The sequence below is a fragment of the Sapajus apella genome, unplaced genomic scaffold, assembly GCF_009761245.1.
Source record: "Sapajus apella isolate SASKATOON/1434 unplaced genomic scaffold, GSC_monkey_1.0 scaffold13, whole genome shotgun sequence".
In the NCBI taxonomy this organism is placed as follows: Eukaryota; Metazoa; Chordata; class Mammalia; order Primates; family Cebidae; genus Sapajus; species Sapajus apella.
Window position 1 is genome coordinate 6,618,345 of NW_022436953.1, and position 25,106 is coordinate 6,643,450.

The 25,106-nt window shown below is 41.6% G+C and overlaps 1 protein-coding gene across 6 annotated transcripts in view; it reads left to right on the forward strand.

Moving 5' to 3' along the window:
* The window catches only part of CNNM2 (cyclin and CBS domain divalent metal cation transport mediator 2), a 170,168-nt gene that overhangs the window by 122,740 nt on the left and 22,322 nt on the right, over positions 1 to 25,106 (forward strand). For 4 of the 6 annotated variants that reach the window (XM_032281467.1, XM_032281468.1, XM_032281466.1 and 1 more), the window contains exons 2-4: positions 8,121 to 8,264; positions 12,443 to 12,580; positions 14,867 to 15,036. In XM_032281467.1, coding sequence (XP_032137358.1) covers positions 8,121 to 8,264; positions 12,443 to 12,580; positions 14,867 to 15,036 — 452 coding nt within the window. Of the gene's footprint in view, positions 1 to 8,120; positions 8,265 to 12,442; positions 12,581 to 12,783; positions 12,849 to 14,866; positions 15,037 to 25,106 lie in introns of those variants that run through there. The other 2 variants (XR_004269945.1, XR_004269946.1) reach the window with 2 other exon arrangements.

Sequence of the window (25,106 nt, forward strand, 5' to 3'; positions counted from 1 at the left end):
GTGCTGTGTTTTGGTCTTTGTGGTATGGGCCTGGCACATAGTAGGCGGTTAGCAGATATTTATGGAACAAACAAATGAATTTGTGCAACTGTAGTTCATTGTTCATTCATAGCCCAGATTTTATTTTATGTTCATAGACACTCTCTCACTTGATCAGTTTGTTCACTTTTTGTAAATCTGACTCAATCCAATTGTAATTATACTTAAAGTGTATTGACTTCCTTGACTACCAATATGCAAATTGACTTCCTCTGGAGATCGTAAGTATAGCCATTAAAATATGTCATTTTTTGTGACATGGGACCTAAATTCTGACTTGGAGAGCTTTTGCCTCTTGTGTCGCTAGTTCTATAGAACTCCCTCTTTGGAATTTTAATTCCCATTTATTGAATTATTATAATTTTATGCCAGTAGATCAGAAATTTAAAAACAAAACCATATCCAATGCTTCATTTGCCTTCTCCTTGGTTTAGTAAGGAGGCCACAGCATCTCACAACTTGAGGGAAACATGAAGCATTGCATTCTGTGCTAACAGTGCCCCCGGAGCTCTGCAACACAGATGTCATGGCGAATGTAAGACGTTTGGCTTGAGTTTCTCATGACTGGGTCTCTGTTTTCTTCCTGCTGTGTGAGTGGCATTTTAGGATCCCACAGGCTCGGTTGGCCTTGTGCCTGCATTATTGGGACTTCTTGACTACTATCTGTCACTTTTCATTAGTACAACTCTATCAAGTTGTTCCCAGCTCTCTTCTGCTATATCCACTCCATCGACTCTCTTCCTTAGTTATTCCAGTTAGTCTGCCTAGTTCCGTTTCACTTCATTGACATCAATGTTGTCTGAAAGCAAACAAGTCCATATTTCATCCAGCTGTTATAGGTGCCGTGTTGGCTTAATCATAATAGAAACAGTTAACTACCATCAAAATACAAATGGTATCTATCATTAAAAATTTGAGCCTGGAAGTGTGATAAGGTTAAAAGATGCAAATGTGGTAATCCACTACCATTCTGGGCTGGTTTACCAATTCAGAGAGAATATGCAAATAATAAACTTTAATTTGTGGAGTGGTGGAAGGAGGCAGAAGTAGAAATTTGATCCCAATTCTACCTTGTATAGATTATTTCAGTTGCTTAGTCAATTTCCCAGTACAGACATGGTTTTTGTAATTTCACCTGTGCCAGTGGCCTGCCCTGAGCACATAGTGGTTATAGAAAGATGGACAATCGAGGCTGTTACTTCATAATAACTTGCTTATGATTCTGAATTTGAGGAGAGATGTATTTATAAAGCCCTGGACTCTGAAAACAGGCTTGTTGAGATTCCCTTAGGACCAGAAGAGGAGAAGGGCTAGGAATTTAAATATCAGGACAGTTCAAACTGCCTTGTGTACAGCAAGATCTCTTCCAGATTACCAGAAAGGGCCCTCTCCAAGCCTTGATCATGACAACAATTTATGCTTTATTTTATCTAATACACTTCGTGAAGTTTATTTAGTCTGTGCATATTTAAAAGTCTTAGTATTTTTTTGTCTGTAATTAAATAGTTTGCTGACAGCTATATTTTCACTAAGAATCCATCAGTTTATCATCTTCTTTTTAAGTTTTTGGTTTATTCTTCTCGTTGTTTTCTCAGAGCTGCTTTTCTGCTTTCAACCTTGACTTAATTTCTCCAATGCTCAAGTTAAGAAAAGTCCTATTTGAGCTCAGTTTTGAAAATTTATGTATTGAAAAGTTATTTATTTGGGAGGCCCATGTGGATCACTTGAGGCCAAGAGTTCCAGACTAGCCTGAGCAATATAGCAAAACCTTGTCTCAACAAAAAATTTAAAAATTAGTTGGGCATGGTGGTGTACACCTGTAGTCCTAGCTACTCAGGAGGTTGAGGTGGGAGGATCACTTGAGACCAGAAGTTCAAGGCTGCAGTGGGTTGTGATCACGCCACTGCACTCCAGCCCAGGGAGTGAGACCCTGGCAAAAAAAAAAAAAGGTTGTTTACATTTTCCTTTTGATTGATGCCTTGACAAGAACTAAAGTCCCTGTGTGAATGGTTAAGTGGAAAGGTGCATAGAATCACTGTTCTCCAAAAGCCTGAGTAAAGGAGAGGGAGGTGTCATTGTTTTTCCTTTGTGCTGTGCACAGGGAAGAAGTTTCAGAAAACAGGACTTCTCACCAGGAATTCCAGAGCTAAAAGAATGTGGCCCTGGGGCAAATGCAGAAGTTTCAGCCTTGAAACAAGTGAACTTGGAGGACAACTTAATTTTCAGTCTAAGAAGCCTAATTCACAGAAATAATTTCTCCTAGAGTAAGGCCCTTTGCAGCCAAATCTGTCGGTGCTATTGAGCTGGTATTTCAAGTATGTCCATCTGCATTTAAACGAGTTGCTCCAAGACAATCTGATTATACGGTAGTTACTTTGGTGAGAATAGCGCCTCAGTGGAATGGAAACTTCATTTTGAGTCTAATATTAGACCTTGCTTTGGAAAATTCCTTTTAAATGATCACAAGCTGGGAATAGCAAAAGAATTTAACTTTCGACAGACAGCATTCACCAAGAATTTTTAACTGCTTATGTTGGGTCCTTGGGAAAGCAGATGTGAGAAACCTACCAGACCAAGTGAACGAGATGAGAATTGACTTGACCTGATGCAGTGTTTATATCCATTGCTGATAAGTTTCCTTCCTCATCTCCTCTGCCCAAAATATTTTCATTCTTTGAACGTGAGCATGCTAGGGTTGAAAATTGTCGGACGCCTAATTGTCTAACAATCTAAACTTCTAGGCTTGTAGACACGGCTGCCTAGAAGGGGCTCTGAGGCAGAGCAGAAGCTGACTTAGACTGCCAAGTTAATAAAGGGCCAACAGATCCACGGGGCCAAAACCAGTGTCTACATAAGTGCTGGGAACTTGATCAGATGCTGCCCTCAGAGAATAATGTGGTTGGCTGTGTCTGGGTGAACTCACCCAACTTAGTGTTAACTAAACCTTATTTAAAGCTCTTGCACACACACCCCCACAAAGAAAACACTGTTATTAAACATAAATTATACAAAAATTAGCTGATTATGAAGTTTCCAGATTATGCCTACTTTGGCTTCATTTATGGATATATTTTAGGTACTCTGCACACTTTGGACTGGGAAAACCAACATTGTTTGAGAGATGCTCTTACTTTTTTTGTTGGTTTATTTTGTTTTGTTTTGTTTTTTTGAGACGGAGTCTTGCTCTGTCACCCAGGCTGGAGTGCAATGGGACAATCTTGGCTCACTGCAACCTCCACCTCCCAGATTCAAGCGATTCTCCTGCCTCAGCCTCCTGAGTACCTGGGATTACAGGCGCCCGCCACCACGCCCAGCTAATTTTTGTATTTTTTAGTAGAGATGGGGTTTTACCATGTTGACCAGGTTGGTCTGGAACTCCTGACCTCGTGATCCACCCGCCTCGGCCTCCCAAAGTGCTGGGATTACAGACGTAAGTCATCACGCCCAGCTGCTGTTAATATTTTAAAAGATCTTTCTGAGACTGAAATGCATCTTTTTTATTTTTTATTTTTTATTTTTTATAGAGATGAGTTTTCACTGTGTTGCCCAGGCTGGCCCCAAATGCCTGGCCTCAAGCAATCCTCCTGCCATGGCTGGGATTACAGACATGAGCTGCCGAGCCCTGCCTAAGGTGCATCTTCTAACCACTGTGTACATTTAATAATATTGTGGGGTTCTTTCCCTCTAAGCTGGTGATAAGTTGATGGTGCCTTAGAATTTAGGGAAAATATTAATTAAAAAATGAGCATTACCACTTAGTGATTACCCAGTGGATTCCAGGCAGTGTCTTTGCTGGGTACCAGCATTATCTCTGTTCTGCACAACAACCTGTGCAGTAGCAATTATGAGGCTGACTTTAGAGATGAGACTGAAGCTCAGAAAAGTTACATTGTTTGCTCATGGTCTTCTGCTAGTAATAGCTAATGAGTGGCCTGCTGGAGTTCAAATCCAGAACTGTTTGACCTAGGAGTTCATGCTCTTCACTTGCCATCCTGGTCTCAAGTGATCCATCCCCAAAAGCACCAGACTTTAACCTATGTATGCCTAGTGTTCCATGATTGGAACGCTAAGCTTGTGGAAGTTATTTCTATTCCACTGCTCAAAGTCATTACCAAGGTCTGATTTTTCACACACAAAAAACTTGCAACCTTTGGCATAAATGGGTTAAACTTTTTTTGGGTTAGGATCCCTTGAAACTCTTAAAAATGATTGAGGATCCTTGAACTTTTATTTATGTGGGTTATATCTTTTGATATTTACTGTATTTGAATTAAAACTGAGACATGACATTCAAAACAGTTGAATTAAAGGACAGTAATCCATTACATGCTAATATAGTGGTTTTTAATGAAGATAATTATTTCTAAAACAAAAATGGTAGAAGAGTGCCATTGTTTTACTTTTTGCATGTCTATCTAGTGAAGCCAAATGGAAGGCAGCTGGTTCAGTCTTGTGCGTTCAGCCTGTGCAGTATACTGTGTTAGTTGAAGTATATCAGGAGAATCTGGCCTCACACAGGTATGTATTTGGAAAAGCTAGGAGTATTTTAATAGCTTTTTTGGACAGTGATGGGTATTCTTCTCTGATACTACATCAAAACTCCATAAGTAGTAATTTCTTAAAGGTTAGCTGCAATGTAGAATCTGAAACTGTACCAGCGGACTTTTTTGGACTCCATTACATTAACATCGTTTCATCTGAAATCTTTACAGAAGAATACTGAATAAAATATGCAGGTACTCCCACTTCCAAATAATATATGTAGATACTCCCCTACTCCAGGAAGTAGAGCTTAACTCCCACCCTTGTATGGGTGGGCTAGACTTAGTGAATTGCTTTCAAAGAATAGAATTAAGGAAAGGGGGAAAATTAGTAACTTTCCAGTGGAGAAACCTGGGAAACACAACCTTAACCAAGGGATAAAGAAGGTGAACATCAGCAGTGATGTCCTATAACCCCTGATGTGATGTAACTAGCAAGCCTATAACCCAGTCTAATCATGGGCAAAACATCAGACAAGCCCAAAAAATCTGAGGACATTCTGCAGGATACCTGACCAGCACCCTTCAATATTGTCAATGTCATAAAAAGCAAAGACCAAAAAATTGTCACAGACCAGAGAAGACTAAAGAGCCATGACCACAAAAAGTGGTGTGGTGCTCTGAACCAGGTAACAAAACAAAGAAGCCATTAATAGAATCAGTGAAACCCAAGTAAAGTCTGGAGTTCAATAGTAATGTACCAATGTCAGTTTCTTAGTTTTGACAACTATATCATGGTAGTGTAAGATGTTAACAATGGGGGAAACTGGGTCAAGGATATATAGGAACTCTCTGTACTCTCTTTGCAACTTTTCTGTAAATCTAAAATTATTCCAAATAAGAATTTTTTAAAAATCCATTGTTCAGGCCAGGCGTCGTGGCTCACGCCTATAATCCCAGCACTTTGGGAGGCTAAGGCGGGTGGATCATGAGGTCAACAGATCGAGACCATCCTGGTCAACATGGTGAAACCCCATCTCTACTAAAAATACAAAAACTAACTGAGCATGGTGGTACATGCCTGTAATCCCAGCTACTTGGGAGGCTGAGGCAGGAGAATTGCTTGAACCCAGGAGGCGGAGGTTGCGGTGAGCCGAGATCGTGCCATTGCACTCCAGCCTGGGTAATGAGAGCAAAACTCCGCCTCAGGGAAAAAAAAAAAAAATCCATTGTTCTATCTTGTACTCCGAATGGATTGTGTACCCGTGCATGATTTTGTAATATCATTGCCATAGTCACTTGGAAAATAATTGGTTCACTGAGTTATATAGATCTTCAAAACGTTGACTGATTACGATATTCAATATATTTTCAAAAATCATTTAATATTGCCAGCAGTCTCATCAGAAAAATCTTTAACTGTTGAGAGCTGTTACACTCATGGGGGCTACAAGTCTCTCAAATTTTTAATTAACTTTTTTTTTTTTTTTTTTTTTTAGAGATGGAGTCTCACTCTGTTACCCAGGCTAGAGTGCAGTGGCATGATCTTGGGTCATTGCAACCTCCACTTCCCGGGTTCAAGCAATTCTTCAGCCTTAGCCTCCTGAGTAGCTGGAACTAGAGGCACATGCCTCCACGTCCAGCTAAATTTTGTATTTTTAGTGGAGATGGGGTTTCACCATATTGGTCAGACTGGTCTCAAACTCCTGACCTCATGATCCACCCGCCTCGGCTTCCCAAAGTGCTGGGATTACAGGCATGAGCCACTGCGCCTGGCCTTAATTTCTTTCTTTCTTTCTTTCTTTCTTTTTTGAGACAGTCTCACTTGTTGCCCAGGCTGGAGTGCAATGGTGTGATCTTGGCTCCTGGGTTCAAGTGATTCTCCTGCCTCAGCCTCCTCAGCCTAGCTGGGATTATAGGCATGCACCATTATGCCTGGTTAACTTTTTTTTTTTTGTTTTTTTTGGTAGTAGACATGGGGTTTCACCATTTTGGCCAGGTTGGTCTTGAACTCCTGACCTCAAGTGATGGACCCACCTCGGCCTTCCAAAGTGCTGGGATTACAGGTGTGAATCCCTGTGCCAGGCCTTTTTCTTCTTCTTTTTAAGAGGAAATATCGCTCTGTGGTCCAGGCAGGAGGGCAGTGGTACAATCTCGGCTCACTGCAATCTCCGCCTCCCAGGTTCAAGAGATTCTCCCACCTCAGCCTCCTGAGTAGCTAGACTTACAGGCACATGCCACCACATCCAGCTAATTATTGTATTTTTAGTAGAGATGGGGTTTCGCCATGTCAGCCAGGCTGGTCAAGAACTCCTGACCTTAGGTGATCTGCCCACCTCAGCCTTTCAAAGTGCTGGGGTTGTAGGCGTGACCCACTATGCCCAGCCAAAATTATAATTTTCTATTGAAAGCTCAAATTTTATCATTGGTAGTACAGACTGCCTATTGTTTTTCTTGATGTGACAGGTTCATTTTTTGAGAAAATGCCTGACAAATACCCAAGTCTACATAACCATAGTTTGTCTAGTAGTCATTCTTTCAAGTAAAAACAACATTCAACAAAAAAGTGGCCAGTCCAGCTTGCAAGTCAATCACAAAAGTGCCTTTCCTCAGCACAGCTGCCATACTTCAGAATTCAACAGAAATGTTTTATGGCAATTCCCAGGCTACTGTCATACAGACTATCAAAAGACATGGACTCAGGTCAGGATTTAGAAATTAATGTTGACTGCTTCGGCAAGAACTTTTTTTTTTTTTTTTTTTTGGAGACAGTGTCTTGCTCTGTTTGTTGCCTAGGCTGGAGTGCAGCTGCTCCATCGTAGCTCACTGCAGCCTTAACTCCTGGATCCTCCCACCTCAGCCTCCCAGGAAGCTGGGACTATAAGCGTGTACCACCATTTCTAGCTAATTTTTCTGTTTTTAGTAGAGACAGGGTCTCACTGTGTTGCCTAGGCTGGTCTTGAATCTGTACGCTCAAGCCGTCCTCCTACCTGGGCCTCCAAAAGCTCTGAGATTACAGGAGTGAGCCATGGCTCTCAGCCAAGTACATTCTTAAGAGAAGCTGACTTCCTTCCCTTTACTGCACATGTGTTGTGACAGAGAACAGTGATCACTAAGTGCAGCTTCCTCCCACTACCTCCATCTGTGCTAAGGTGCCTTTGCACCATTGGTTCAAATATCCACACAGTGAAAATGGTCAATAGCATCTTAGTATCCTCATGAAAATAATTGAACCTCACGGACCACCTGTAAGGGTCTTGGGAATCCCTAGGGAACCAAGGATCACACTTTGAGAACCACTCTCTGAAAGTAGCAGTTGCTGAAAGGTTACACAGCAAGAGACATTGCCATTAGGAAGCAGAGAACGGTGGTGCAGCGCAATGTTTGTGGAGGGTGATGCTGTTCTGGCATAACTTTCCGGCTTTTAATGGCTCATGAAGTTCTTCCATTTATTTGTGATATCTCAATACCATTTTAAAATGCAGAAACAGATGTGATAATTCCGCATCTGTGTTTGCTGGTGTTTTTACCATGTTACATATAATATGTCATTCAGGAAATTCAGAAAGTCACTTCCTGAACTTTTTCTTTTCTCTAAAGGTAAATCTCACCTGGCTATTGTGCAGCGGGTAAACAATGAGGGAGAAGGGGATCCATTTTATGAAGTTCTGGGAATTGTCACCTTAGAAGATGTGATTGAAGAAATCATCAAATCTGAGATTCTAGATGAAACAGATTTATACAGTAAGTAGCATTGTCTGAGTGTATTTCTGAAACCTTTGTTTTTTTTTTAATTGTGTTGTGAGTCATCTGACATTTCTCCAGTTGCTGCCTCTGTTTATAATGATACACTATGTGTGTAGGCCATGCACGACCTGTCGGTGTATTCCAGTCTCTTCATCAGAAGGAGCAGACCGTGCAGTACAACAGCATTCTTCTGAAAAGGCAGCTGGCTTCTAACCACTGATGAGGGCATTACTTGCCCTAAACAGAAAACTGCTGTTGGTTTTAAATTTTATTTCATTTATGTTTGGAAAAATAGTTCTCTACTGAAATTTCATTTTATACAACCAGGTAAATTGTTTTCAGATAAACTTGTGTTTGTACTTTTCATAATTCAAGTACTCTATAAAGCGAACGAAAGGCCAGGCACAGTGGCTCACACCTGTAATCCCAGCACTTTGGAAGGCTGAGGCAGGCAAATCACCTGAGGTCAGGAGTTCAAGACCATTGTGGCCAACATGGTGAAACCTTGTCTTCTACTAAAGATGCAAAATTAGCTGGGCGTAGTGGTGCGCACCTGTAATTCCAGCAACTCGGGAGGCTGAGGCAGTAGAATCACTTGAACCCGGGAGACAGAGGTTACAGGATTGCGCCACTGCACTCCAGCCTTGGCACCAGAGTGAGGCTGTGTTTCAAAAAAAAAAAAAAAAAAAAAAACACAGTGGAATTTATTAAACTGATGGATGACAATAATGCTTTTTTGTTTCAGAACTCCTGGGTGAGGGGTGGAGGTGAGATTTGCTAGTTTGGTTTGCTGGGGTGGCAGGTTTGGGGTGTGGGAAGCAGGATAGGACAGGGTACACAGTAAGAATGTGTTTTTCCTGTTCTCTGCTTCTCTGCCTTCTCTTTTGGGGAAGGTGAGAGTGGGGAGTGGCTTGGATCAGAGCAGGGGGAGGTGAGTATGGATACTGTATTTGCACAGGTGTAGAGCTGAGTGTTGAGCCGAATCCTGTCTCATTAAAGTATAAAACATGATTGCTGAACTGGGAAGCTTAAATCTTCCTTGGCTGCACCCTTAGCAATGCTCAAGGGTTCCATAAAGCCAGAGATGACCCAGGCCTGAGATGTTTGGGGGTTCCAGGGGTGGTATAGAGAAAGAGCATCTGGGCCCTGTGTATCCTGCCTGGCATTAAAGCATGGCTTGGTGGAGGGGAAGTGGACTGTCCCAGCTTCCCAACAAGCTGGTCATTCAGGACAAAGTCTGCCTTGCTCAAAGCAGGGGTGGTTTTATTCAGTCCTGCTAGAAGGAAACATCCCTCATTTTAAAAATGAGAAAGTTGCTGGGCATGGTGGCTCATGCCTGTAATCTCAGCACTTTGGGAGGCTGAGATGAGTGGATCACATGAGGTCAAGAGTTGGAGACCAACCTGACCAATATGGTGAAACACCATCTCTACAAAAATACAAAAATCAACTGGGCATGATGGCATGCACCTGTAATCCCAGCTACTCGGGAGGCTGAGGCAGGAGAATTGCTTGAACCCAGGAGGTAGAGGTTGTAGTGAGCTAAGATCGTGCCACTACACTGAAGCCTGGGCAACAGAATGAGACTCTCTCTCTCAAAAAAAATAAATAAATAAATAAATAAATCTGAGAAAGTCTTCCCGATACCCACAAAAGAAAAAAAATTACATTTAATTAATGACTGTCTTCTGAAAGTATATCCTGTTTCACCCTCACATCTGAATAGCATTCTTAAAAAAAACACACTTTCCCAAGTATGTTTTGTCCTTTCCTCACTTGGAGGGTCGTCAGAGGTCTCATTTGTGTCTTTATTTTCATCCTTCCTCATAAGTGACTATTTGAAAACTGAGTGTGGGCCCGGCGTAGTGGCTCACGCCTGTAATCCCAGCACTTTGGGAGGCTGAGGTGGGTGGATCAGGAGTTCGAGACCAGCCTGATCAACATGGAGAAAACCCCATCTCTACTAAAATTACAAAATTAGCCAGGCATGGTGGCACATTCCTGTCATCCCAGCTACTCAGGAGGCTGAGGCAGGAGAATCGTTTGAACCCGGGAGTTGGAAGTTGAGGTGAGCAGAGGTTGCGCCATTGTACTCAAGCCTGGGCAACAAGAACGAAACTCTGTCTCAAAACAAACAAACAAACAAACAAAAAAACATGGAGTGTGTTTCTGTATGTTTCCCCAGGGGTAGTACTTATTATTAGAAAGGCGATTTGCCATTTAGGAGATCCTATGTTTGCACTTCAGTTTTATACAAATATTAGTTTAACTTCTTTTATGCCTTGATTGGACTGATTTCTTACGTAAGTATTGCGTAATATGACTTACTGGCTCAAGATGCTGGATTTGTGATTTCAGGTATATTCTGTTTTTTTTTTTTGGCTTTTTTGAGACTGAGTCTCACTTCGTTGCCCACGCTGGAGTGCAGTGGCTCAAACTCAGTTCACTGCAACCTCCACCTCCCAGGTTCAAGTGATTTTCCTGCCTCAGCCTCCCAAGTAGCTAGGATTACAAGCACCCAGCACCATGCCCAGCTAATTTTTGTATTTTTAGTAGAGACAGGGTTTTACCATGTTGACCTGATCTTGAACTCCTGACTTCAAGTGATCCACCTGCCTTGGCCTCCCAAAGTGCTGGGATTACAGGTGTGAGCCACTGTGCCAGCCAATTTCAGGTATATTATTAAATCTAGATAGAGATTTTGAGTGACAGCTGTTGCCATTAGAAAATTATTTTTAAATTCTATATTGATTTTGCTGTCTGGGTCTCAAAAAAATTGAGATAGATGAAAAGTGGAAGTTGCGATTGCCTTCTCGGGAAAAGCCTAGTAATCGATCCGTTTTGTTCTATGCAAGAAACAGTAATGCAGCGACTCAATTCTTGGGAAGGAGCAAGCGATTGGGGTCTTGTCTTTAAGCTAGTTTTTTCTTGATCATTAGTTTGTCCAGAAAAATACTTGAAAGATGGTTTTGTAAGAGGTTCCTTCCAGGTCAGGAGCTGGCAGACCACAGCCTGTGAGTGCCTGCCCTCTTATTTTGTGTGACCTGCAAGCTAAGAATGTCTTTTCACATCTTAAAATTGTTGAAAAGTGGCCAAACGAGGTGGTTCATTTCTGTAATCCCAGCACTTTGGGAGACAGAAGCGGGAGGATTGCTTGATCCTAGGAGTTCCAATACTAGCCTGGGCAACATAGTGAAACCCTGTCTTTACAAAAAATTTAAAAGTTAGCTGGGCATGGTGGCATGTACCTGCAGTCCCAGCTACTTGGGAGGCAGAGGTGAGAGGAACGCTTGAGCCTTGGAGTTGAGGCTGCAGCGGGCTGCGATTGTGCTGCTGCTCTCCAGCCTGGGCAGTAGACCAAGAGCCTATCTCAAAAAAGAAAAAAGAAGAGCAATTGCTTTGTGACATGCAAAAATTCTATGCACTTGCAGTGTTCATAAAGAAAGATTGATTGGAAAATAGCCATGCTCCTTCATTTTTCTAAACAGCAATGTGGAGACCGTGGAGACCCGAAGAACCTAAAATACTGACTCTCTGGCCCTTTTCAGATGAAGTTCGCTGACCCCTGTTCAGATCCTATTTGTATCTGCTTGACCTTGAGGATTTCATGGTCTGGAGTAGCAGTGAAGCAAACAGATATTATTAAAACATTGCTCTGTGAAAGCATTCGTGTTTCTTAAGGGGATTTTGTTTGTGTGTTGTCTTTTGGCGGAGGCGAGGGGCCTCTTTATAGGCAGGGGCACACCTCTCTTGTGTGTACACAGTGATGGTCCTTTGCTGGAGTATACTGACATTGAGCAGCAGTAGACGGTGCACCCTAGCTGTGTGCCCTGTTGTTGTGTGCGTCTGTGGGTCCTGTGAGAGGTTTTGTCTGCGTTTGCCTGATGCTGTGCTCATAAGGGCCCTCTATAGACCTTCCTCTGAAGCACGTTCACTCATCACGCTTCCTGCAGTCATTCACTGCGGACTGCACGGTGCCCAGGCTGCCATGCTGATGTGATGAGGATCGGGCTCTCCCTGTCTCCTTTGCTGTGGCATCTGTGCATAGAGCACCTGCATCTGGAAATACAGTCCAGCCCTTCCAATATAGTTTGACTTTTTAATTCGAAAAGGGCCCTGAGCTCATGGTATACATTTTCTTATTTTTTTTTTCTCCCTTTTCATTCGTCCCTTAGCCGATAACAGAACGAAAAAGAAAGTGGTTCACCGGGAACGAAAGCAAGATTTTTCTGCCTTTAAGCAGACAGACAGCGAGATGAAGGTTAAAATATCACCACAGCTCCTCCTGGCCATGCACCGTTTCCTAGCAACAGGCAAGTGCAGCTTATCACAGTTTGCGATCTCTACCAACCCTGAAGCGTGTTTCTCACCCACCACTGACTGGGGTGGGCTGGGGGTGGACACTGGGAAATGGGGTGATAAGTAATGCCACTTTTGTGTTTTGTTTTTTGTTTTTTTGTTTTTTTGTTTTGTTTTGTTTTGTTTCTTTTTAAATTCTCTCCTCTCCTGTGTTCAGTGTCGGCATGAACCCTCTGAGACATTTACCAGGGGTGGACCAGTAACTTAAAATTGGTCTGAAAGGTAAGGATGAATGTTAGTGCCACACTGCATGTGTACAGTAGGCCAGGCTATCTCCTTCCAGCTAGGTCCGTGGGAGAGCCAGCTGGCGGAGCAGGCTGCTGGTGCCAGCCTGGCACTAGCTTGTTTGATGGACAGTTGAGTCCAATCTCTCTTCAGCTTGTCCTGGAAGCACAGTTGGACATCAATGGTAACACAGGGGCTGTGATTTGCAAAGAAGAAAACTAGGTTTTTCACAATTAAATCTTTAACGGTTTGAATAAAATCAGAAATTCTGAGAACTTTGATACGGATTTCTTGATGGCCTCCTCAGATTGGATTAACTTGAGCCCATTCCAGGAGGCAAGTGTTCATCTTATTTAAACCACCAACCCAGCCGGCACTGACTGCTCCAGAGAGGTCAAGGTTGAATGGACTTGAGAGACTGATCAACCCTTTTCCCATCCCCAAATGCTCTGCAGGGTTGAGCTCTGGTGGCTGGGGGAAGTGTGAGAAAGTCTGAAAGCACCAAGTGGCTTTAGAAGACATCGGTGTCCCTGCTAGGCAGCCAGTGCCTTTCATCTGCACACAGTAAACTTAAACCATGTTTAAAAGAAAACTAACCGCAACCACGTGACGGAATGCTGTGTAACTTAAGGTCGCGTTCTTAGACACATGGAAATGCTCACAATGTAATATTCATCACATCAGAAAATTCTCATAACTTAACCTAAAGTGGGGAAAAACATGTGTACTTTAAGGTTAGAGTTGTGTTTTTTGTGTGTACACACATGTATACACGAGCACACATATCTAGGCATGGCACTGGAAAAACATGCTCACTAAATTGCTCAGATGGTAATCTGAGTGGTTGGCTTACAGATAATTTTTATTTTCTTCTTTCTTTTTCTGTATTCTAAAATTTCTGTAATGTACTATATTACAAAAAAGTCACAGTAGAGAACTTACAGCTTTCATAAATAATTAGAAAATAAAAGACAATGTCTTTCACTTCTTACTCTTTCTAATTTTCATAATACTGTTCCTCATCATTTAAGAACTACAAATTAAAACTAAACATCTAGGCTGGGCATGGTGGCTCATACCTGTAGTCCCAGTTCTCTAGGAGGCCAAGGCAAGCTGATTGCTTGAGACTAGGAGTTCAGGACCAGTCTCGCCAACATGATGCAACCCCATCTTTACTAAAAATACAAAAATTAGCCAGGTATGATGGTGGATGCCTGCAATCCCATTTACCCTGGAGGCTGAGGCAGAAGAATCGCTTGAACCCTGGAGGCGGTGGTTGCATTGAGCCAAGATCATGTCACTGCTCTCCAACCTGGGGAACAGAGTGAGATTGTCTCAAAAACAAAAGTCTAAAACTAAATCTCCTACTCTGCTTCTGAGATATCATGGAGCCCAGTTGCAGGATAGCACCCTTCAATCGGTAATTTCTGTTTTTGTTACTTAAAATAAAATGCTATCTTTGTAAATACTTTTGAATATTACTTTTTTTTAAAAATTAGCATGTTGATGTGTGCACATGCCCTGCTCTTATTCCCAGTCTCAACCCTCTTTGTTCCCCACATTCCTCGGGGTAGTTGAGTGGGAGAGGGAGACGTGGGGCACCTGTGTGTGTGCGCTGGCACTAACTGCACCCGATGTTCCTGACCTTGGCTTCTTCCTTTGGCTGTTGGTCGACAGTCAGACTGTTATGGCTTGTTGAGGGGCATCCCCGCACTCAAAGAGCCCGCTTGCGGTTGATTTTCATTTCTGTCAGTCAAATTAGGGTACTTTGATGAGGACTGAAGTCAATGACGGGTTGAAAGGAAAGAAGTAAAAGGAACAAATGTGAGAATTCAGCACTTTCTAATTTCTCCCAGGTAATCTGTCCCCAGTGGATCACCAAACGGAAGCCTCGTCCATCCATATGCTATCACTTCAATTCCAAGTATTCTTATCTAAACACCTTAATTACTATTAATAGTATAATTTTTTCCCTCCGTTTGAAATGTAATATCAAGTTGTGTTTATATCTATAGAAGTAGAAGCATTTAGCCCATCCCAGATGTCAGAGAAGATCCTTCTAAGGCTGCTAAAGCACCCCAATGTCATCCAGGAACTGAAGTACGATGAGAAGAACAAGAAGGCCCCCGAGTACTACCTCTACCAGCGCAACAAGCCTGTAGACTACTTCATTCTCATTCTGCAGGTCAGAAGAATTACTCAATAGTGCTTTGCTCTCACTGAGTACCCATCTTTTGGTTTGGTGTAAGTGAATGGATGTCACCGTGTACATACTGAACCTTTTCTATATAAGGGGTAGGCTTAGACATGGGAGAATTGCATCTTCCTATTTTCATATCTGTAAAGTAATTCTAATATAAAGCAATGCCAATAGTTACTTTAATGTTCAATACTAAAAGGTACTTAGTAGGCTGGGTGCAGTGGATCATGCCTGTAATCCCAGCACTTTGAAAAGCCAAGGTGGGAGGATTGCTTGAGGCCAGGAGTTCAGACCAGCCTGGGCAACATGGCAAGACCCCCATCTCTACAAAAAAGTTAAAAATTAGCCGGATATGGTGGCATGTACCTGTGGTCCCAGCTACTTGGGAGGCTGAGACGAGAGGATTGCTTGAGCCCAGGAGGTTGCCATGTTCGTACCACTGCACTCCAGCCTAGGTGACAGAGCAAAACCCTGTCTCAAAAAAAAAAAAAAAAAGTTTGGCGGGATGTACTTAGTGATTGCTGAGTCAGATGAAAATGGTAAATTCAATTGTTAGTGTTTCTTGAAGAGTTTGGGGAAGTTTACCAGTACATGTCCCTATCTCTGGGTTTTTGAAATTTCAGTGTCATAGGTTCTTTAGTCCTCTTAATTTTCCTTTTTTCCACCCTTCAGTAGGACTTAAGCTTATACAGCTTCTTAGAGATATCTTAGATAATAGAAGATATCTCTTCCGTTAACACCATCAACATAATCCATTTGTTACTGTCTTTATTCCTGGTTACTAACCAAACTGTTCTATAGAGGAACTGATAAGATAATTACGGCCTCTTACAGCAGGGTAAGTGATTCCTTCTCACTGTAACATAATTCAGTAGATGAGGTAGGAAGGTCAATTCATTCTGAACTTCCTTTGAGTGACTTTGGTGCTTAGATTGACAGGAGGCCTTGTTTTATCACAGTCTCACTTAATAGAGCTCTATCCTTGGCATGGAGGCCAAGGTGGATATTACAGTCAATAAAATGCTAATTTTATTGACTTCTTATACCTTTTTATTGAAGAATTGCTTTAACCAGAAATCTGAGTTGATTTCAGTACAAAAATAGTCTTGTATTGAACTAATAGTCTTGTAGTTTGACATTTACACATTTGATCACATCTGATCAAATTCAAACTCGGGAAAGTGTTGTGTTCATGTATGACCCCATGTATGGGCAACATTGTGGTGTCTGGAAGCAGGAGTGAGGAGTAGGAAAATGCCGAGGGTTAGTGATTACCTGTCACTTTCTTACAGTGCTTCTTAGAAACTTCTGTTTGCATGTTTACTAATTTAGTATTCCGATTCATCTTCTACATTTAGTTTTCCTTCATTGTTTTTTTTTTCCCCCTCTGGAGATATATATGCTTGAAACTCTGAGGGCACTGTTGGGAATTTAGTTTACTAGTGGTAGTGAAGGAATAAAACATTTTTCTCATAAGAGTGAGATGTGAATATTCCTTAAGCCTGGAGAAACTCTGGATTACACTAAAGACTGTTACAGGAGGATTTAGAAGACTGACATTGTGAATTTCAGTGGTAATATTCAAAACTGTGGTTTTCAGTTGTCTACTTTTGTATGGTTAGTGCTTATGAAGTTGTGATTCAGTACTGCTTTATTGCTATATAAGAAAGCCATGGATCTAAAAATATTAGGGAAAAGGGACTTCATAATCTCTGCCCATTTACAAGTAAATCTTTTAAGATATTTTTGATAAGACATGTATGTATATTTACCTGTATTTGTATACCAATTTATGTTAAATATTTATATAAATGTGATGAGATTTTTGAACTGTTAGGCTGAAAATGCCATGGGGGTTTTGTAAGTAGTGTATGTGTTTGATGAACAGATGTTCAGTGAAAAACATGATCTTGCAGACTTAGCCAGTTACCTAAGGTACCCAGAGAAGAACAAAATGAAATGCCCTCACAGCCTCTGTCAATCTGGCATAGCTACCATCATTACAAAGCATAGTTTACCTAATATGTCACTAAGCCAGCACTGGAAGTTCATACCACCTTAGGGAGCATGTTCCACTGTAGGGTTTTGTTTTTGTTTTGTTTTTTGCTGTTTTTGTTTGTTTTTCAGATGGAGTCTCACTCTGTTGCCCAGGCTGGAGTGCAGTGGCATGATCTCGCCTCGCTGTAACCTCCACTTCCCGAGTTAAAGTGATTCTCTTGCCTCAGGCTCCCAAGTAGCTGGCATTACAGGCACGTTCCACCACACCTGGCTAATTTTTGTATTTTTAGTCAAGATGGGGTTTCACATTGTTAGCTAGGGTGGTCTTGAACTGCTGACCTCAAGTGATCCACCTGCCTTAGTCTCCCAAAGCACTGGGATTACAGGTATGAGCCACTATGCCCAGCCTCTACTGCATTTCAAGGGCACTAAATGAGAAGGAAGCAGTGATATCTGCCTTCTCTCCCTGGCCTCAGTGTCAGTGAGGTGCTCTCCCTGCACGTGAGGAAAAAAGCCCTTTGAATAATTGATGATAGGAATATAATTGTAAATAGAAACACATCATTTTTTACTTTAAGCCCTAGATAAGATAAAATCTATTCAAGGACAATTACCTAAGTAAACGAGTATTTTGTAAGCTACCATGTACATACCTCCTACCACATACGCATAAAAAAGCCAAAACTTCAAGTTTTATCTGAAAAAGTAGATTTTTACACTAAAATGCATTTCCAAATCAATAAAGACAGTTATAAAAGACAGTAAATCATGGAAAAAACTTTATTGGCTCTACATGCTTTAAATAACTTAACAAAATACATATAAAGTAGAAATAGAAAGAAACGTAATTTTGGTAGAAGTGTTTTTCCACTATCATAAAAGATCAGGCATACTAAAAAAAAAAAGTTATAGTTTTAAACTGAATAACTTGTAAAATACAATTAACAGATTTGGAGGAAATTAAACATAAGAGAAGTACACTTTAAAAAAAGCTTACATGGGCTGGGTGTGGTGGCTCATGCCTATAATCCCAGCACTTTGGGAGGCCAAGGTGGGAGGATTGCTTGAGGCCAGAAGTTTGAGGTCAGCCTAGACTACAGAGCAAGAATCCCTTCTCTACAAAAAAATGTTTTAAAAATTAGCCGGGCTTGGTGGCCTGTGCTTACAGTCCCAGCTGTTCAGGAGACAGAGGCAGGATTGCTTAAGCCCAGGAGTTCGAGGCTGCAGTGACCTATGATTGTGCTACTGTACTCCAACCTGGGCAACAGAATGAGAATGTCTCAATAAAAAATCTATGTGACTCATAAAAATTGAGCAGTTATCATGTTACAGTGTACATGCTAGTAAATACAAAAAGATAGAAATTTCATATAACTATCTGAATCTATCATAATGAAATAAAATTAGAAATAAAAAATACATAAAAGTTCTAGGCGTGGTGGCGCATAGCTATAATCCCAGAACTTTGAGAGGTTGAGGCAGGCGAATCACTTGAGTCCAGGCATTCAAGACCATCCTAGGCAACACAGTGAAACCCTGTCTCTACAGAAATGCAAACATTAACCAGGAGTGGTGGCAGCTACTTGGGAGGCTGAGGTGGGAGAATCACTTGAGCCTGGGAGGCAGAGAGGTTGCAGTGAGCAGAGATCCTGCCACTGCACTCCAGCCTGAGTGACGGAGACTCACTCTGTCTTCAAAAAAAAATTACATAAATTTTTAAATAGAAAAGGCCATATATTTTTAAAAACTAAGCCATGTTAAAATTGTGATAAATTCTCTTATGTAGGTTTATATATTCAAGACACAACACAGTGTATAATATGCTCTCATTTTTTGTAAAAGAAATAAACATGCATCTACATTAAATTCTTCAGAAAGTTACTCGAGAAACTGGTAACAGTGAGTCTAAGATGGCACTGTGGAAGGCTGGAAAGAGAGTGGAAGGAAGACTGACCTGTTCCTTGTGTAGTTTAAATTTCTCACCATGTGCATGTGTTGTTTAAATAAATAATTTAAAAATAGAATTAATGGCAAAATAAGTCCTAAATAGCAACTGAGTTAGAGAAAACATATAGAATATAATAAAATATACACAGTATTACCATAAAAGTCGATTATTAAATAATGTAAATACCATATAGACAAAAGTTTTAAGAAATCTTATTCCTTTAAATATTGAAATAAGAAAAAAAAATACATAGAAAAAGAACAAAGCAGCAGACTAAAAAACCACAAATTAGTAAAGATTGTTATGTAAACTGGCTGGGCGTGGTGGCTTGTGCCTGTAATCCCAGCACTTTGGGAGGCTGAGGCCAGCAGATCACTTGAGGTCAGGAGTTGAAGATCAGCCTGGCCAACATGGTGAAACCCGTGTCTACTAAAAATGCAAAAATTAGCTGGGCGTGTTGGTAAACACCTGTGGTCCCAGCTACTCGGGAAGCTGAGGCTCAAGAATTGCTTGAACCCTGAAGGCAGAGGTTTCAATGAGCTGAGATTGTGCCACCGTGCTCCAGCCTGGGCAATGGAGTGAGACTCCATCTCCAAAAAACAAAACAAAAATAAATTGAAAATTGAAAATGCCTTATAACCCACAAATACAATCAAGATTTGGTTATTTGAAAAGATGAACAAAGTCAGTGTTCTATTGGCATAATTGATGTAATTAAAAAAAAAAAAGTTTTCTCCTCCCCCATAAAAGCAGCTAGAATAAAAAGGATTTGCTAGAATAAATATTCAAACTTCACAAAACTCATAATTTTATGTCATACAAATAGAACAAGATGATATGATAGTCAACTGCATTCTTTAAGGCATATGAGCTTAATCCTAAAATCTGATATTATAGGTCAATCTCACTTGTCAACATTGATGTAGATTTTCTAAATAAAACCGGTAGCAGAGAGCAAGACATACCCAAGGTTATTCACTGTGACTGTGACTGAATTGGGTTTATTTTAGGAATGCAGTGCTAGTTTAATATAAGAACAACAAAACCAAAGTATGTCACGTTAATTGGGAAAACAGTAAAAAAAAATCCTGGTATTTGTATCAACAGATGTCAGAAAGACAGCTGACAAAGTTAAGCATAGAGAAAATAGATACCCTGTCCCCTCAAAATTTTAACTGAATGGTGGGGAAAAAAAAGAAAAAGTACAATAAACAAATCATATCCTAAACTGGCAGCCTCCCATCTAAATAAAATATTGTTTTACAAAGCTATCTATGCAAATATATTTACAGCAAATCCATTATAAAATAGTAGAAGCAATTTATGTCTGGCTAATCAAAGTGAGGTGATAATATGAGGGGCCGCTATGTAGTAATGGAAGAAGTGGAAAGAATGTACAAAAATATCAAGTAAAAAAAAAAAAAAACAGTATGTTCACAGTAATTATAACTGTTATGAACCATTTTCCTAATAAAAATAGAGTAATATGTCTGAGCACGGAGGCTAATGCCTGTAATCTGAGGACTTTGGGAGGCTGAAGCAGGCGGATCACTTGAGGTCAGAAGTTCGAGACCAGCCTGGCCAATGTGGTGAAACACTGTCTCTACTAAAAATACAAGAAAAAAATCAGCTGGGCGCGGTGGTGCATGCCTGTAGTCCCAGCTACTTGGGATGCTGAAGCAGAAGGATCGCTTGAACCCGGGAGGTGGAGGTGGCAGTGAGCTGAGATCATGCCACTGTACTCCAGCCTGGGCGACAGAGTAAAACTCCCATCTCAAAAAAAAAAAAAAAAGTAATAGATCATTGTATAATTTATACAGTTGGTGAGGACTTGGTCCTTTAGGGAGTAAAATGCCTAAATGATCTGATAAAAAATAGTATGATTGCTCTTCCACAGCACATAACCAGCTTATAATTTAGGAAACATAAAGAATAACTAAGAAATATATGAAAAAGTAAGGAAAACAAAAAGAATACCTGTTTTATTTGCCTTTTACATAACCTACAGAAAGGAATACTTTTTTTCCGCTTCTGGAGTTAAGTTTTTTTGGTTGGTTTCGTGCCCCAAATTAATGTTCCTCTCTCACTCTTCCTCATTCCCTCTGCCTCCCAGTTCATCCACGCTTTTTTTTTTTTTTTTTTTTGAGATGGAGTATAGCTCTGTTGCCTGGCTGGAGTGCAGTGGCATGATCTCAGCTCACTACAACCTTCAGCTCCCCACCCGGCTCTAGCGATTCTCCTGCCTCAGCCTCCTAAGTAGCTGGGATTACAGGCATGCACCATCATGCCCAGCTAATTTTTGTATTTTTAGTAGAGACAGGGTTTCACCACGTTGGCCAGGATGGTCTCCATCTCCTGCCTTTGTGATCCTCTCACCTTGGCCTCCCAAAGTGTTGGGATTACAGGCATGAGCCACCACACACGGCCCATCCACACTCTTTTTTTTTTTTTTTTTTTTTTTTTTTTTTTAAAGATGGGGTTTCACCATGTTGGTCAGGCTGGTCTTGAACTCCCGACCTCAGGTGATCTGCCCGCCTTGGCTTCCAAAGTGCTTGGATTACAGCCGTGAGCCACCGTGCCCGGCCCCACACTCTTTTTTGTAGTCTCTGACATGGATTCAAAAGGGACTTTCCCCTATAAATGGGGTTTGTCTCCTTGTGGAGATGGCAGGTGGCATCTTCAAATTTCTACAGCCCTTAACAATACTTAGTATGCCTCCGCCTGATATTGGAAGGAGAATTTAAGCTCTCAATAGCAACCTTGTCATGGGTTTTGAGTTGCATGGTCTGTGTACCCCAGTGTCATAATGGATCCTTAATCTTGAGGCAAGTACAGATAACACACCCATTTTACTTGGACATCCAGCGTTGAACCTTTTATTACACTAAAGTATATGTCCATGTAAAATTGACTAGGTGTAAGCTCCTTTTGCTTAGAACTCTTGTATATAGCTATAAACCAAAACAAACTGTCAAGTGAATCCATTCTTAACGTGTAGATGATGATATTTGGCTGATCCGGAAGCACCCCTGTCTCAGGGCTGTGGAGGCTGCTGCAGTGCAAGCTCCCTTGCATTCAGCATAGCTGGGCCTCTGTGTGTCCAAGATAACTGCACCCTCTAGCCCTTTGCCAAATTTGAGCTACTGTGAATGTTTCCACACTGTGTTAGGCTACTATTTGGCCTCCACTGGGTGTGACTGAATTACTTTCCTGTTAAATTCCACTGTGTTCCCTATTCATTAGCTTAGTGCTTGTCACACTTTAATGTGCAGAGGATTCACCCATGGATCTTGCTGGAATGCAGATCCTGCTTTAGTAGGTCTGGGATGGAGTCTGAGATGCTGCATTACCAGTAAGCTCTCAGTTGACAGTAGCAAGGCTTAGCTGTGGTGCTCCAAGTGGTACCACGTGATACCAGAGTGGCTAAGGCAGGTGCTGCCACTGACATCTGGTGGTAGCACTTGATTGGAAAATGATCGGCCAGATGGTCCAAAATATGTCTAAGTTAATTTTGACTATCAACATTTTGAAAAGTAAATTTGGCAACCTTGCCGAGTTTGGCCACTCCATCACACACTCCAGACTGAAAGCATTGCTAGAGAGTGCCAGGGCACCAGGTCTCCCCAGGCTTTGAGTGGACATCTTTGGGTGCCACCACCCTCTTGGTGAATACAACCTGGTCTTTATGCCCCTGGCATCTCATCATCATCTCCTTTTAGCCCCCCCCTCCCCCACCGAATACTTTGTGATGGCGATTTAAAAAAACAAAACTCAACTTGACAGTGAGCAGGAGACCAGGTAGCTGCTCAGCATGTGGCGCGTGGGGAAGTCCCACCTCGGAGCTGCATGCACTGATCCTCGGGCTGGTGCTGTTTGCACCAGTATGTTTGTGCCCATGCTAGCTAGGGGAGCTTAGGTTTCCCCTTTGAAGCTGGGCATGGCACAGGCTGTTGAGTGGTTTGTGGACACTTAGAAACTTTGAGAAGAGGTTGTCTGATACCTTTGTCCAAAGAAGGGCAGGATACTGTGATAGATGCTTTACTCAGGAAGCCAGCTTCACTGGTCCAGTGAGGCCTTCTTCCAAATTCGTCAGTTTATAAGCATGAAGCCCTACTTCCCTCTGGGAATTCGTGGAATTTGTTATGTCCTGTCCTGGTTTTTTTGGTGATAATGCTCGACTAAACTTAAAAATGTTTCAAAAGTTAAAAAAAAAAATGTTTCAAAAATAAAATCAATATGGAGCCTCCTTATATGGAAAAAGTTATCTGAAAAGACACCTAATGAATTTCCAGCTAGGTAAGCCATCTCCTCCTGGACCCTAATTTGTATACTGGTAGGGTTATTTGAAAATGAATGGTTTTTAAAACCACTAACACATAAATGAATAAAAGATATGTTTACCGGATGTTTTTAAAACTTGCCTGCCAGAAAAGCTTAAATCCTGTAGAGAGGGATGTAGAGGGTGGGCAGATCCTATAGAGATGGATGTAGGGCGGTGGGCAGGTTTTAAAACTCTTGGAATATAGAGTAATAGAATGCTATATAGAACTGAAAGAACTGCAGGTACCCTTAAATCTATTGCAATTTTATATGAAGTAAAATTATTCTAATGTGATGATTCTTCCTAAGTGCTGAGATATTTTAACAAAGTTTTTGCCAGGTTGAGGCAAAATGAGAAAAAGACAGTTGCAATGAGCTTTTCATAAAGTGAGGTGTATTCGGTTTGAAGACCTGATATTCTGAAGTTATATTTTCTAAATTTGAGGGGATAAATGTCTGGTCGTTTATGAAATGATGCCAACAATAGATAGCTGGGTTTTGTTTTTGTTTTATGAGATAGCGTCTCAGTAGTTCACCCGGGCTGGTCTTGAGCTCCTGGCCTCAAGCAGCCCTCCTGCCTCGGCCTCCCCAGTAATTGGGATTACAGATGTGAGCCATGCACCTGGCAATAGTTGTTTTTATTTTTTTGAGACGGAGTCTTGTTCTTTTGCCAGACTGGAGTGCAGTGGCCTGATCTCAGCCTCCCAAAATGCTGAGATTACAGGCATTTTAAATAAATACATTTACTTTGCCCAGGCATGGTGGCTCATGTCTGTAATCCCAACACTTTAGGAGACCGAGGAGAGAGGATCAGCCAGGAGTTCAAGACCAGTCTGGGAAACATAGTGAGACCTTGTCTCTACAGAAAAAAAATTAAAAAGAAAAATTAGCTGGGCGTGGTGGTGCATGCCTGTAGTGCCAGCTACTCAGGAGGCTGGGTGACAAGTGCTGCCGGAGCTTGGGGGTTGACGGCTGTAGGATTCTCACCATAGGTGTGTGCTGAGCCATGATCGCACCACTGCACTCCAGCCTGGGTGACAGAGCAAGACTTTGTCTCAAAAAAATAAATTTTAAAACTATCTTTATGAAATAAAAATTTGCCACCCCCATATCTTTCCCTGTGTCTGTCTCTGTAGAGGTGTGTCTTACTGGCCATTAGGATGGAAATATCTAGGAATCGCTGAGCTAGCATATCCACCCTGCAGCGGTTGATCTCGACTAGATGGAGACCAGAGGGAAGATGGCGGATCCTCCCCTGCCTGGGATCCTGTCTTAAAGGGCAAAGGAAGCATCCGCTGGAATGGCTGTGGTCTGGAGTTTTGAGTCTTTCCGCAGCTGCCCTTGCTTAATCAGCCGACTCAGCTACACTGCCTTTGAGGGAGTCCCTTGAGAGGCCAGAGCACACATTTTCTAGGGCTGGGGCTGTTGTTCACTGACAGTTAAAGCAATGATTCCCAAAGTTTGTGGCTTGCTAGAATCACCTGGAGAGCTTCTTAAATAAAATCCTGATGCCCAGGTTCACCTATATTGTTAAATGAGAATGCCAGAGGGCAGGAGCCAACGTCACTAATTTGGGAATATCTGCTTTGAGTGTGCAAGACAGAGCTTCATGCCTCGGAGTGGAGCTACCACACACTTCCAAGAGACAGATAGTGTGGACCTGTGGATTAAACAGAGGGGGAAAAGACACACGGTTTTCTGTTTTACAGTCTTGTTTTGGTACTCCCTGTTCTACTGGGCCTAACAGGCGTGAGCTGCCACTCCCAACCCAGAGGTTGTGGTGAGCCAA